Source organism: Panthera uncia, chromosome X (genome assembly GCF_023721935.1).
Source record: "Panthera uncia isolate 11264 chromosome X, Puncia_PCG_1.0, whole genome shotgun sequence".
Lineage (NCBI taxonomy): Eukaryota > Metazoa > Chordata > Mammalia > Carnivora > Felidae > Panthera > Panthera uncia.
In genome coordinates, this window is record NC_064817.1 from 84,517,789 (window position 1) to 84,533,984 (window position 16,196).

The 16,196-nt window shown below is 43.1% G+C and overlaps 1 protein-coding gene across 1 annotated transcript in view; it reads right to left on the reverse strand.

The window, feature by feature from the left end:
* Nucleotides 1–16,196, reverse strand: part of COL4A6 (collagen type IV alpha 6 chain) — a 279,535-nt gene that overhangs the window by 61,760 nt on the left and 201,579 nt on the right. Inside the window, exons 4-5 of the mRNA XM_049644164.1 lie at nt 7,679–7,813; nt 6,497–6,541 (exon numbers count right to left, since the gene is read on the reverse strand). Coding sequence (XP_049500121.1) covers nt 6,497–6,541; nt 7,679–7,813 — 180 coding nt within the window. The remainder of the gene's footprint in view (nt 1–6,496; nt 6,542–7,678; nt 7,814–16,196) is intronic.

A 16,196-nucleotide genomic window follows, 5' to 3' on the forward strand; every position in this document is an offset into this window, starting at 1 on the left:
GCACTCTCAACAATAGCCAAATTATGGAAAGAGCCTAAATGTCCATCAACTGATGAATGGATAAAGAAATTGTGGTTTATATACACAATGGAGTACTACGTGGCAATGAGAAAGAATGAAATATGGCCCTTTGTAGCAACGTGGATGGAAATGGAGAGTGTGATGTTAAGTGAAATAAGCCATACAGAGAAAGACAGATACCATATGTCTTCACTCTTATGTGGATCCTGAGGAACTTAACAGAAACCCATGGGGGAAGGGAAGGAAAAAAAATGAGGTTAGAGTGGGAGAGAGGCAAAGCATAAGAGACTCTTAAAAACTGAGAACAAACTGAAGGTTGATGGGGGGGTGGGAGGGAGGGAAGGGTAAGTGATGGGCATTGAAGAGGGCATCTTTTGGGATGAGCGCTGGGTGTTGTATGGAAACCAATTTGACAATAAATTTCATATATTAAAAAAATAAAGAAAGAAATATATTCTATATGGTTGCTAAAAAAAATAAGCAAGTCTCTGAAGAACTACACTTCCAATCTTATTTTGTCATTATCATACGTCAGGCTATTGCTCCAGTTAGGGAACTGTATGTATCTTCTCCTCTTCTCCATGCTTGCTACTGAGGCTGTTGTTTTGTTGAGGAATTAGCAATCACATAATTGATCAGAATTCAATAATTTTCTAGAGTGGAGCTTACAAGGTGCATAGAGTCTGCTTTTGTAGAGAATCTATCTTTTTGAATCTATCAAAAGTGGAATGTTTGCTGGGTATGGAGCAAAGAGATGACATGAAACAACAGAAATCTAGATGGGTCAAAAAAAAGGTAGACTCCTACCCTCCCACATGCAGTTTTTAACGCCAAGTATGTATATTTAATAATTTGACGAAAACATGCCATGTATTCAAAAATCAACTTTTCAAATTATTAGAGGAAATGAGCTTTTGTCAAATTCTTATTGAGAAAATATCCCACAGAATTTTGATGCATTTTCATTGTTATTATAGTTGTCAGAGATAGACCATCTGTTGATACAAAAAGTATGAGTCTAGACTTCTGGATTTATAGGATGCTAAGAACAGAAGAATGGGCAATAAATTTATCTTTGCAATAAACTTGCTGTTATCTGTGCCTGCCCAGACTCAGGTGATGCTTTTTAGCTGCACTGGGTGAGACAGCTTACTAAGTCATCAACATTTTATTACCAAATGAAATGGATATTCTTATTTGCCCTGAAGATCTACACTCCACCTTCCCCAGATCTGTGCCTTGGGAAGCTGACCTTTATGAACAGTACCACCTAGACTCCCTTGCCCTCTGCATCCCAGTTGTATTTATTTGGCCACTGGGAGACACAAGCAGAAGGTCAAAGAACAGGAAGAGAAAGAGCACAGGTCATTTATTTCCCCCATGCCCTCCCTGGCCATATTTTTGGAAATGGCCACATTTCTCTACAAGTCTTAGCTCTTGTTGAGAAGCCACTATTCCATGGGTCTTGAGAGGGTTCTTAGTATTACCATTCTTTCTTTCCCCCTTGGGCCAAGGGGTGGCAAAAGTGATATTAGTTACTTTACAATCCATTGTTGTTCCCCTGAATCAAGTCTACATCCCTTCATGCAACTCTCTTCAATTAATCCTGTCAGGTGGATTGTCTATTTCTTCCTGCAATCCTGATCACCACTTTAAAATGTCCCAGCCAGAATGCAAACTTGTGCAGCCACTCTGGAGAACAGTATGGAGGTTCCTCAAAAAGTTAAAAATAGAACTACGCTACGATTCAGCAATTGCACTACTAGGTATTTATCTAAAGGATAAAGATAATACAGATTCAAAGGGGTACATGTACCCCTTTGCATTATCAACAACAGCCAAACTATGGAAAGAACCCAAATGTCCATCGACTGATCACTGGATAAAGAATATGGGGTATATAATGGAATATTACTCAGCCATCAAAAAGAATGAAATCTTGCCATTTGCAACAATGTGGATGGAACTAGAATGTATTATGCTAAGGGAAATAAGTCAGTCAGAGAAGGATAAATAACATATATTTCACTCATATGTGAAATTTAAGGAGCAAAACAAATGTGGGAAGGAGGGAAAAAAAAGGGAAATAAACCGTAAGAGACTCTGTATGATAGAGAACAAACTGAGAGTTGATGGAGGGAGGCTCAGGGGGGAGGGACTAAATGAGTGATGGATATTAAGGAGGGCACTTGTCATGTTGAGCATTGGGTGCTATAGGTAAATGATTAATCACTAAATTCTACTCCCCAAAACAATATTACACTATATGTTAACTAAGAACAAATTAAATAAAAATTTGAAGAAAAAAAAATGTCCCAGCCCAACTTGCTAGAGGTTATCTCTCAGCTGGGTAACAGGGATGAGTTAAGGCAAGACAACAGGCTGGCTCAGTATTGGGGACCATTTTTACTCCTGGGGCCTTGGTTCTGTTTGACACCAAAACCTTTGCCTGGCTTCTTATCCCTTGGTATCCACAGTATTTTTACTGGGGCCCCAATATTCCTGTAGTTTTCTTGCCTGAATTCTTAGTATCTTCCACCTGTAGGATTCCAGGGGTACTTGCTCACTCTTTCCTACCTTAGCTGAATTCTCTGGAATTCACCTCTGACATTTGACTTTGACCTGTCAGCCCCTTCCTGTCCAGGTGATACCATGAAATGATAGCTAAAGAATGTTTTGAGTCAGTTTTGAATTTTGAGTTTGTGTTCCAATCCCAGCTTTGCCACTGCCCAACTTGAGTCTCAGTTTCACAATCTGTGAAATGGAGATGAATAATACTACCTCATAGAGTTGTTGCCAACATTAAAATGAAATACACGGTTACTTTTCAATTCTCAGTAGAACCACAGCATTTCTGGCACTTTGCCTTTTTTAGTGTTAGCTAATGTTTTTATATACATGTGTGCCAGCTTTCTAAGAGAATGTAGCTCTTTGAGGGAGGAAACCATGTTTCTATATAAATGCAAGGGACTGAATGCACAGAATAAGAAGATGCGCTGTAATCCAGAAAAACCATGTTCCTCAGAACCCAGACTTTAAAGGGAAAATTTCCATTTGTTGAGTAGTATGTGTTCACTTTGAGGGTATAAATCTGATGTGTTCATTTACTAGTCTTTAGGAAGGAAAATGTTTGAGATTAACTTCATGAGAAAAGCTAAACATAAATTGCAAAGGACAACTTGAAAATTTCTGCTCCAGACTTATTTGAAATGAAAACATTTGATGTTTATTTATTTATTTTTGAGAGACAGAGAGAGAGTGAGCAGGAGAGGGGCAGGGAGAGAGGGAGAGAGAGAATCCCAATCAGGCTCCATGCTGTTAGCACAGAGCCCGATGTGGGGCTTGAACCCATGAACCACAAGATCATGACCTGAGCCAAAATCAAGAGTTGGAGGCTTAATCAACGGAGCCACAGAGGTGCCCAAAGAACTGAAAACATTTGATAAACATACATTTCTTGTGGGTGGCAACAGCCCCAACTCACATCTGTGATATCATAAAAAACCACCCCTGGTCTATGTTGCACTAATGTTGAATATATTTAATTTTTTTTAATGTTTATTTATTTTTGAGACAGAGAGAGACAAAGCATGAACGGGGAGGGTCAAAGAGAGGGAGACACAGAATCTGAAACAGGCTCCAGGCTCTGAGCTGTCAGCACAGAGTCCAACGCGGGGCTCGAACTCACGGACTGCGAGATCATGACCTGAGCCAAAGTCGGATGCTTAACTGACTGAGCCACCCAGGCACCCCATGATTGTTCATTCCCCCGACTGATTGCTGTGGCCCTTGGTGCACAGACTTGGATGATCATACTTGCTCACTTATGTTGAAACTATCTACATGACGCAAAAACAGAGTTTGGGGACTAAAACCAGTGGCACGTATGTTACAGGGGAATCAGATTTGTGCAGTAATCCAGTTTACTAAGATGTGTTGGGGAAGCTGTTGGTTTCAGCTGCCAAAAGTAGAGCAAAATAATTAGTCTGACTAGGCCAAGGGTATCTGTTTTCCTGTGTCTGATGGAGTCCTGCCAGTCCGAGAACTGTTGCTTTTGTAGGCACTAGAGGTTGGAATCAGTCCCCTAAGTATTTCTTTTTTTAATGTTTTTAATGTTTATTTATTTTTGAGAGAGAGAAAGAGAGATACACACACACACTCACACACACACACACACACACACACACAGAGAGAGAGAGAGAGAGAGAGCAAGCAGGGGAGGAGCAGAAAGAGAGACAGAGACACGAATCTGAAGCAGGCTCCAGGCTCTGAGCTGTCAGCCAGACACTTAACTGACTGAGCCACCCAACCACACCTCTGGTGTTCCTAGTGTTCTTAGTACATGGTAAATTCAGCCCTGGGGTCTCTGAGGCTTCTGAGTGGAGCAGAAGACCTATTCTGTGCTTTCAAGAAAGCTAGATAAGACCATTACACAAGACAAATAATAAATACTGTGGGCCATATGTAATAAGGAGCTAGGTGTATGGAACAGACACCAAGGACTCCTAAGACACTAGAGATGGAAGGGAGAGGTAGGCAGTGGACAGAAGGTGCTCAGTAAATACATCTCGAATAGATGGAAGAGAGGGAAGGAACAAGGAAAAAAATCATTTCATGGAGTAAGAGAGGCTTGGAGCCTGAGAGTAATGCAGTCATTAGTCAAAAGAAAACACATAGAGCCTTTGGTCAAGGGAAGGGCCGAGTGAGTGGGGACTTCTATTGGGAGTGGCACATTAATTTGGAGGTATCTGGACACCTGTAACTCATTCTCCCAAGCAATGAAGCCCCAACGAGAAATGATCAATCCCTGCAAAGTCTACAGCTCTCTTGGACACAAGTTGGAGGCAGAAGTGGCCAGCTGGATCCTAGGGTATGTTCTAGTCCAGAATTGGAATCAGCCTCTGCGTCACAGGATTCACTTCCTTCCAGCCCCCATTAGAAAAAGACTACAGGAGGAAGGGCATAGTACTGCTGCAAGCTTCAAATCCCCCACTCATCTCCAGTGGAAGCCAGCTCCGCAGGAGGAATGCAAGAGGTGATCTCCAGCTTTCTAGTTTTCCTCACCCAGTGGCTCCCAGAAGATACACAGTCTGAGTGGAGGCTCTGGATAAAGTGCAGGTGGGAACACAGCCAGGAGAAAATGCCAGAGGATGTTATAAAAGGACAGCCAACCCCATCCTCTTATTTGCCCGCTGGCCCATTTCTGAGCATTTTTCAGAGTCTGCAGTTGAATAAAATGCAGAATTCTGATGGCTTATTTGTTGATACATACAACAAATACAAGGAAGCAAGACTTCTGTCCTCCAACTCCAAATGTATGCTAGGTCTTGGAAGAAAATGGATCAAATGATAATGTCTTTGAGTGTAGATCCATAAGTTTTTTCTGTATCCCCATAGTAGAGTCATAGCACCTAGCCGGCACCCAAGAAATACCTAGAGATTGTCACAAAGAGATTTAAGCCCCCTTCCTTGATACTAGATGGTTATGCAGTATCACACAAAAAGCTATTAAGTCTAGGATTTGCCAAACTGTGCTTAGATATGGCTCAGAAGAACCCCTTCGAGGCTGAAAGGATAAAAGCAGGCTCTAACATGTCCCTGAAATGAAGAAGCTCTATTTCTTCCTGATCTGTACTCTGAGCTTCCATACAACATTTGTGTCTTCTCTTAAGATTGAAGAGCTCTGCTATAGAAAAACACAGCTCAGGATAAAGATGTAGTATATAGAGATGTGCCAAAAGATATAACTAAAAATTGATAGAAGCCAAGTTGCAAATACTGTATTTTCAAGGCTGGCGAAATGTTATCATGGATTTTCCAGTGGTGAGATAAGTAGGGATACAGCGTGAAAATCGAGAACCTAAGGGGTTGGACTGGATGTAATGAGAAAAGGAGATATCTGTGAGCTCCAGATTCCTCACTCATCTCCAGCAAAACCAGGTTTCAGGATAAAGGAAAGGGGCTGCCTGCAAGTGATCTTTGGAATGGTTGCTTTGTAAAAACTAAAGGGAAATTCACTCTGCAATGAGGTAAGGTGGAAGAGAACAAATTACTGAAATGAAATGTATCAAGATATCTCTAAATATTTTTCTATCTAATATCACATGTCTTCATAATTTTATTATAATGAGTACGTATGTACTCTGAATGTGGCACTGTCTCCACACTTCAGAACCAGTCCCTCATCCCTAATTAAAGCTCCCCTCAGCTCATGAGACCTAACGCATTTTGGCTAAGGTATTGATGGTTTCTTATGCCTGCATCTGTCCCAACCATCTGATTTAGTGCTACCTGTAACTAAATCCCAGGGAAAGTGTGTGTGACCACCTCTCTTCAAACCTTATCACGTGCATCTCAACACTTGACCCAGAGAATGCTTGCATGCCACAGGATGTTGCTAAGGCTAAGATATTTGACCTCTGAAGCACAACCTAGTAGTGGTAATAAAAAAAAATACCTCTGTGGACACACTCACCGGAATCCCATTGATGCCAAGAAAGCCAGGAACTCCCATGGGACCCTAGAATAAAAGGAGTAGGAAGAGGAATGTAACAGACAATCCAACTGATGTCCATTAGATTTGGTGAGTTTGTTCATGTGATTCATGACCTAAGTTGTTAGAAGTGTTTTATACCTCACTCTCCACATTGTGTCACCTTGCCTCTACCTAAGGTCTTAAACATGTCTGTGTTCTGAGACCAGTTTTTATCTTAAGCAATGTGGTGCAAAACCTAAAATGATGGCTCAGTGTGACATGCTGCTTTGAAACTGGGAAAACTGGGGTGGAGGGCCTCAAAAGGCCTAACCACAAGTTCCCCATAACTCTGCTCCCCTAGATGAGGTCTCCTAGGCAAATGGCCCTCCTTATCAAACAGAGCAGATACAGTTCCCGCTTATCCCTGAATCTGGTTTCAGTTCCCTGATGACCCATTGTATTATTCAAACAAGCCTCCCTCAGGAGCCAAGGGGCACCTCACCCTTTTGCCACCTCAAAATCTGCCTCCCCTGTGTGGCCCTGTGTGGTGTGTGGTGTCCTTTCACCCTGCACTGTGAGTATATGTGAGTAATAAACCTGCTGTCAATGTTTTCTGTCCAGTATCAGGTGTCATGTCTTCTGCCATCCTCAGAACCCTAGGCTGGGAATCCCTCCCTTACCAATGGGGCAAAGAGGAGGTGATTAAAATCTGAAGGGAACATAAACTAAGCTGCTAAACTCAGCCAGCTAGCACGACATGATCAATCTCCTTTCTTGCATCTCTTTCCCTACATTTGTGGCCCAGATTGCTTCCAAGCATTCCGACATCTTGCTTCCCAGTCTCCTTGCTTGGATTCCTGACCTCTATTGCCCATCTGATTGAACTTCTGACCCATTCCCACTCCAAACCCACATGAATTCCCACCCCAGCAAGCTCACGTGTCTAGCAAGTAGCCAATACATGCACTTTGTGGCTTGCTTGCCATAGGAGTCTCTCTGGAAATAGGTTGATCTATTAGCAGCATATCACACAGCCTGTCTCTTATTAAAGTCTATAGCCTGGCACCAAGGTACTCAGGATTAGTATTATTTCCATAAACGAACAGAACTGAGATTTAGAACTTTTCACCTTCATACCTATGGTTCATCTGTCAAAGAAAAATCAAACTCTGGTGTTTTTACCTTATCTCCTTTTGGTCCATATGGTCCCAGGGGACCTGGGGAGCCCCTTTCTCCTTTCAACCCTGATAAACCGCTAGGGCCAGCAAATCCTTGAGGACCTGTTGGACCTTGAATTCCAATTGGTCCTAGTCGCCCCTAAGATGGAGAGAAGGAGTGCACTTAGTCAATAGAGGACTTAACATCAACGCTTCCCATTTTCCCATACACAGAGAATACTGTCATCACTTCACTAAACAATTTTGGCTTAGAGATCTGTGAAGCATGCCAAAGTTCCAGACACGGATCAGAAAAGGCTATTTTAGGGGCCGCTAAGCTTATTTGGATAGAACATATTTTATAAGCACATTTAATAAGATTCATGTGCACCAAGATCCTTTAACTTTGTACTTCTTAGGAGATTAGTTATTCAGGCGGGATAATATTGTCCTCTTCCTAGTTAATGCCAGGGCATCCATCAGATTGTCAAAATAGTGAAAGAACAGAATGCTGGAGAACATCGTGACATTTTATAACTCCCATTCAAATGGCCAACCACATACTCGCAGTGAAATCCAGAAATGGCAATGTCTAAAGAACACTGCCTCGGGGGTCCAGAGAGGGGAGAACCCAGAAACCCATGGGTTGACCAACCTGTCAAAGCCCATCTTTATTGGCAGATCCCAGGACCCCATCACTGCAACTGGAAACAGATGCTTACAGGAAACACACACACACAAACACACACACACACACACACACACACACACACATTATTTATTTGTTCCCTTTCTATATATCTCTTTCTCTTCAACCCACTATCTGTAGACTGTTGAATGTGTAAAATTCAAGAAGCCTGAAAATATCCATTAAGTATTAATTATAATAGCAAGAGGGAGAAGCTTGAATATTTTGAATGCTTTAGTTATAAAGTGTCTGTAACAATTAAGTCTGAAAGTTCAGGCTGACATTTCAAAGCTGACCAAAACAGAGAATTAACCCCAGTGGGTGCAGCACAGGCGGGCTAGTCTATCATTTAGAACAAATCCCAGTAGGGACTGAATTTTCTTGGCAGAAAGACTACAACCATTAGTAACATGCATTACCTCTCAGAGAACGCAACACCATACCAGATAGAAAGCTTATTTTCATGAACGCTTCCCATCTCTACCTCTTGGCCCTTTTACTGACTGTCTGCAATTTTCTACAGACCTGTGAAAAACTCAGAAAAGCCCATTAAACATGCCCTTTAATATTCACCTTCAATGGTTACTTTTTCAAAGGCTGGAAACAGGACAGATGCTTTCTGGAGTGGCTACAGTCACGTACTGGAGATGCAAGTGGTCACCAGCTGTGTGGGGCCTTTGGAGTAAAATTTCCAGTGTCAATCAGGCCCACAAAGACCAAGGACTCTTGAAAAGAAGTACAAAAATGCTTTTCCTAAAGAGATGCAATTTTCTGGGGGCACCACCCACCACTTAACCTTCTCTAGCACCCAACATATAGCCTCTACTGGGTGCTGGGCTCTAGACTACTTAAGGAACTTGTTTATGGGAATGATGGAGCAGGGCATGAACTTTCACTCTTTAGGCCCTTACCTCCCATAGTTGGAATTTTGTTTACAATGATTGTTTATTTGTTACCCTTGTAAACTTTACTATGTATGTATATATGAAACTAAAAAGAAAAATAAATTATCTATCTATATCTATGTCTATCTATCTATCTATATCTAAAAATAAAAAGACCAATACTTTAAAAAATAGTGCTGTGGTGTTGAGGATTAACAAAGAAGTCTAAAATGGGGACCTCGCTTTCAAGACTAATGTACCCAAAAGCATAGCAAACAGTACAAATCCAGAACAGAGCCTAAGTAGTGCAGGAACACAAAGAAAGGGTTGGCTGTGGAGGGTTTGTGAAATGCTTACATTCTGTTCATGGCTGGGGGGAATCACGGCCCACGCTGGAAAGGCTGAGTGGGCCCCAATTGAGGTGGGCCTGAAAAGCAAGGAAGGAAGTTGAAGACTTGATATAGTAGCAAATAGGGAACCCTCAGAGGTTTGGGGATGGGAAGGGGAGGATGGGAAGAAGGCAGCATTTCAGGGCTGAAACTCATCAATGAGCATTCAGGAGAACATGTGTGTGTCAGCATGAGGCCAGGGCAGCGTGCCTGAGGCTGGAACAAGGGAGACAGATAAGAACCAGCTGTTGGGGGAGGAGGAGACCAGTTGGTGGGAGGATAGGGGCAAGATGGACTTGCTGAGGCCATGTTATTACTAGCAGAGAGGATGCGGTCAAGGCACTGAATGCTTGACCCAAATCTGAGCCCTGCCCAAAGCTTTCCCACATCAAGGGATGGGAGATGGAGAGCACAATAAACCATTGAACTGAGAAAGCAGACTGTGGTGTGGCCCAATTTCCATCTTGCTCACATCACTAGAGCCTGAGCAGTGCCTGGCATAGGCACATGGGCTGGCACGTTCCAGCTCTGGCCTCTTGCCTTTGTAGAGCACATGCTCAGCAAAAGTAACTAAAGAGACTTAGGAGTGAGACAATTCTAGGTCTGGACTTAACAGGAAATCTGATTCCATCCATAAAAGGCAGGATTCCATGGCCTGCTTCCTTTCTCTTGGCTGGGTGGCCATGCTGAATTTGCCACAGTTGTAGAGCCAATTCTTCCGTTCCAGCCGGAGAGCTTAAAGTGACTCTCTGAAAGAACTCATGGAGGGAGGTAAACCATAAGAGACTCTTAAGGACTGAGAATAAACTGAAGGTTGATGGCGGGTGGGAGGGAGGGGAAAGTGGATGATAGGCATTGAGGAGGGCACCTGTTGGGATGAGCACTGGGTGTTGTATGGAAACCAATTTGACAATAGATTTCATATTAAAAAAAAAAAAGAACTCATGGATTCTTTGATTTTGAATTCTTTTTTCAAAGGGTTTTTTTTTTAAATTTTTTTTAACGTTTATTTATTTTTGAGACAGAGAGAGACAGAGCATGAACGGGGGAGGGTCAGAGAGAGGGAGACACAGAATCTGAAACAGGCTCCAGGCTCTGAGCTGTGAGCACAGAGCCCGACGCGGGGCTCGAACTCACGGACTGTAAGATCATGACCTGAGCCGAAGCCGGCCGCTTAACCGACTGAGCCACCCAGGCGCCCCTCAAAGGGGTTTTTGAAATGGCACCCCTCAGGGGAATGTATACCTCTGAGGTACAGTGTCTGGGCTGGCCCCAGCTAGAAACCTCTCAGACTGATGATCTAGGGGCCAGAAGCAGGGCCTGTGAGATGTCTCAAGGCTTTGAGGTACTACTGGCCCAGAACTGCCTCCTCAGTGGGGTTCCAGGCCCTTCTGGAGCCTGCAGTCATAGGATATGAGACAAAGAATCTTCCTACCCACTGAGGTCCTTTCGTACAGTGGCACAGAGCACCATGAACAAATGAAGATGGCCAAAAAAAAAGCCGGGGTGGGGGGGGAGACACGTTTCTTTTGTGCATTGTTTTGTCAGCCATCTCTAGATATGCTTATTCTGTGCTTACAGCTATGTGTTCTTTTTTGCTCATCTCCAGTACACAGGGTTTCTGTCGCAGTGCCCAGCATATTTTTGAAGCTTAATACTAAATCAATGATGAACTGCTTTTTTTTTTCCTCCCAAGAAGCTATCGGTGGCACTTCTCAAAATGGCCAGCAGAGGTCAGTGTGAGAACATTGTAACTACTGATAAGCAGGTGGGTGGGTGGGCCTCTCTCACTACAAATAAAATCAAACCAGTGTCAGAGAAGTCACAGAATGTTCGAGCAGAAAGGGTCCTTGGAGACCATTTCATCTAGGTTCTATTTTATATGAGGGGTGGGGGGCAGGCCTGGAGAAGGGGAAGGACTTGTTCACGTCACATAGCTGGTGAGGAAAACAGCATGGGACTCAAACCAGACTGCCTGCTGCCAGTGTGTGGCTCTTTCCCTGTTTGCCAGTGGCAGATGTCCTAGGGGGTCCTCGAAGCTGCTCCCCCCTTACCCACGCCCACCCCTGGGACTGTCCCCATCAGTAGGCTGCAGCAACCAGATGCTCACACATCATTTCTCTCTTCCTAACTTTGATCATTTCACAGAACCAATCTGAAACACCATCACTGTTTGGACCGCTAGCAGAATTTCAATGGGCTTGGACCAATGCCCTGCCCTGATACATGTCATTTATTTTGGCAAACAGACCGAGACAGGGCAGAAGGGACTCCTCCAAGTCTTTCCAACAAGCTCTCCTGCCTCCATCTGCTCGGGATTTTAAATATGCACAGCAGGGTCTAATTCTCAAGAGAATGAACTGGGACTCAAGAGAATGCCTGAGGCCAGGAACTGCAATTCCTGACTGAAGCCCAGGCTGGCTTCCTCCTGCTGACCACAGAATATTGGGGTTAGTATGCAGCTAAAGGTCACCTTAGATCAGACCACACCCACATCCCCAACCCCAGATAACCAGGGTGACAGACTCAGCAATGGGTCTGCATATAAAGAACAGTAGTCCCTTATTTACGGATATATATTCCAAGACCCCCCAATGGATTCCTGAAATCGCAGGTAGTACCAAATCCCATATATATACTATCTTTTTTCCTATAAATACATACCTAGGATAAAGTTTAATTTGTAAACTAGGCACAGTAAAATATTTACAATAATAAAATTGAGCAATTATAGCAATATACTGTAAGAAAAGGTATGTGAATGTGGTTTCTCTCAAGATATCTTTACTGTTCTGTACTCACCCTTCTTGTGATGATGTGAGATGATAAAATGCCTATATGATGAGATGAAGTGAGGTCAATGATGTACTCACTGTGATGTAGGGTTAGGCTACTATTGACCTTCTGACCTATGGTCAGGAGATCATCTGCTTTTGGACCATGGTTGACTGTGGAAAGTGAAACCATGGATAAAGGGAGACTATTTAGTACACATATACAGAAATAGTATCTACAAATCTTAAAAGCACATACCTCAGACTAGGTAGGATTGTGAAACAGAGACAGCCGACTTTTCATTGCTAGGCCCTTTCTCTCTTCTTATCCCTCCTTGAAGTTTCCACTGTCCTTCTCCCATAAAATTAAAATTTATGCCTACGGAAGAATCTGAAACTCATTCCCACTGAGGCATAAATGACTGACAACAACTTAGAGCTTTACTTCTCCCTAAGGGGATTTGTATTTTAATGGAGAGCAAAGCATTAAGCTAGGGGATGCAAATGATATCTGTGAAGCAGAAGGGAAGAGGGGGTGTGCCCAGGCTTTCCTAAGGACCCAGCTATACAGCAGAGATGGTTCGGTGCTGTTACCTGGTGTCATGGTGCTGGATCTGGAATCAGACAGATCTGAAGTCAAATCTCATTACTGCCATTTAATAGCTATGTGACCTTGGGCAAGTGACTTTAGGGCTCTGAGGAATAATAGCTCTGGTGTAGATTATTGTAAGCATTTAAGTGAGTTAATGAAAACACCTGGCATGAAAGTATCAGTTCTCTTTCTTCTTTAGGTATCATTCATGGTAAGATGGAGAAGTTATGATTGGGTACCTGATGTTCCTTCTCTTAAGTTTAAGTGGGTGATGCACACATATCATGGAGAAACTCTCTTTGGGGCAGAGATGTGTGCCCAGGAATGAAAGAGCATGTATGCCAGCATCCCACATCTGTGGAGAGCATTTCCCCCCTTACTCAGTGTTGGTGTCCTTGCTCTCTTGGGCTCGTTCTCTTAAAAGAATTTCCTCTACATGCTAATGACTCCCTAGTCTGAACCTCCAGTCCCAATTTCTCTTCTCAGGGTGCCAGGTTCTTATAGCTAATGGCTTACCAGGCCTCTCCACTTGGATATTCCATCACAAACTCAACATGACCAAAGCTGAACTCATCATCTTCTCCTTAAACCTATTCCCTAAACCAGCTCCTTCCTCTTGAGTTAATGGAACTAACTCAGAAAATGACAGTCTATCCATAAAGTTGACTAAACCAGAGGCCCAAGGATTCCCCATGACTTCTCTCTTTCCCTCATCTTCCACATCCAATTCACCGGCAAGGACTGTCAATTCCACCTCCAAAATACAACTCAAACCTGCCCATTTCTCTCTATCTTCATGGTCTTCTTTCAGGTCTTCCTCATGTCTCCCCTACAGTGTTGCCACAGCCTCCTAGTTGGTTTGGCAACCTCCAATCTTGATTTACTTTCTCTTAGCATCCATCCTGCCCCAGGGCCTTTGTACATGTCTCTGCTCTCTTGGTTAGCTCCTATTTATCATTCAAACTCCAATAAAGTTATCAGCTCCTCCAGGGAGCCTTCCATGATTGCCCCCACCCCACAGTATGTGCTAGGTTGCCTGTTTGTGCCTATACCCCCAACAGATTGAGCTCCTTGGGGGCAAGTCCTGTGTCTTTTTCTTCACTGAATCACTTGTACTAAGTACAGTGCCTAGTACACAATGGGACCTCAGTAAATGCTGAATGAATGGAGAAATGAATGAATGAATATACACACTGAGAAGCCAGTGGCCAGGTACAGCAATACCTTCATTGGAAGCCTAGATAGCCGTACCAGAGTGCAATCAAGAACCATCTGATCACAGAGCCACAGAAAAGAGAGCTGCACAAGACTTAGGAAATCATCTAGCTCAGGGTAGAGAAGCTGAAGCCCAGAAAGGGAAAGGAACTTATCAAAGTCCATGTAATATCAACTCTGCACATATAGGAAGCGAGTGGATAAGGCATCAAGGCCAGAGACGCAGAACCCAGTGAGGAGGCTGTCACCTCCAGGAGAGAAATAACGGTGACTTGGACTACGTTCATGGCAGGAAAAGACAGGGAGAAGATAGATTTGAGAGATAGTTTAGAGGGTAAAAAGAATAAAACTTAGTGCTAGAATCAAATTTGTGGGTAAGACAGAGAGGGTTATGAAGGATGACTCCCAGGTTTCTTGCTTGGGCAAGTGAGTGGATCTCTTCACTGACCTGAGGAAACCTAGGGGAAGAAGAGTCTTGGATGGAAGTTGAGGAGTAGGAGTCCACGTTTGGAGAAGTGGGGATTAAGATACCTGGGACCATTTAAGGGGATATTCTGTACCTGCTGTTCTCACTAGACCATAGGTCTGAGAGGGTAGGGAGCTCAGTTGACACTTTTACCACAGTATCTCCAGAGATGCTGTGTCTGGTATACGGTAGGCACTCAAAATATAATTGTAGAGAAAAAGGTGTAATTGTGGAGTGCAAGAAAATGCAGAGTTAAATGTGCACTTGGGAATCTTCAAGAAGGCCACGTCCAAAGTCTCATTAGCTAGGGGAAAAATTAGATTAAAAAGACTTTGTTGCTATCCTGAAAAACCCCTGTGTGGCCTTTGGGGAAAATGAAGCAGAGATTGCTGACCCCCTGACCTCCAGCCTAAGAACTAGGCGGCTTGAATTCTACACTTTGCCCTTAAAGCATCCAACTGGAATTCCCATTTTAGTAATGGGGCTGGGTAGAGGAAATGCAAGAACTTATCAGACTCTGGCCTAAGTAGCTGGGGTCTCTCTCTTAGCCATGAAATATGTGGTAAGAAGAAAATTAATGATAACACTTCCAAAGGCAGAATATTTAAGACACTTCAGAATACTTTTTCTTTTGCCCTTCCTTTGGAGGATCACAACACATCTGTGTGGTAGGCTGAGGACACCAAGCTGCAAAGCAGTTAGCCAATGGGGATTGCCCGTGTCATATAGTTGGTCAGTGGCAGAGCTGGTGTCAGGGCCTTCCAATCAACTCTGTGCTCCTTCTGTTACAACATATGGAGACAGCCATCCATATAGCCTCACACTCCACTCTCTTAGTCATAGCACTAATGGGCTAATATTGTCCATAGAAGTAAATAAGGCAGAAAGAATACCAGTAGGTGAAGAATAAGTCTAGTGTATGACAAAGACTCATATCATACAGATAAACAGACCCATTTTGTGGCCCAGAAAACCCTGGTTCAGTTTGATAACAATAGCATCATCTACAATTTTCCAGCAAGGGCAGTGACCTTACCCACCTACCTACATACATACGTACATACATACATACATATGTATGTAAAAGGTGATTGGTGTCTAGCAAAGTGAACCCCCCAAATTGTTAGTGTCTGCCACAGCTAAGAAGCAGTATCAGAGGCTTGCCCTCAACACCCAAATGAAAACACATTTATTTTCTGGTTCTTAAGCTATAATCAGTGTTTGCAGCAGCCAGCCGAGGCATGAAGACATGCATCTACATGTTTTGTTTGCAAAGACACACACACCTATTCCATTGGCTATTGTCAGCATGTTGAAATTTTCAGCAAGACACCTCCCAGAGGGATAAAGTTAACTCTTGCTAGTCAACACTCTGTATCCCTCCTTTCTGCCTGTTCATTCACATTTCTCTTCTAAAACACAATAATGACCTTCTTACTACCAAGCACTTACTAAGTACCATCTCCTTGAATCCATCTCGTTAAATCCTATAACAGCCCTAATAAGTGGATATTAGACTCATTTTACAGATGAGG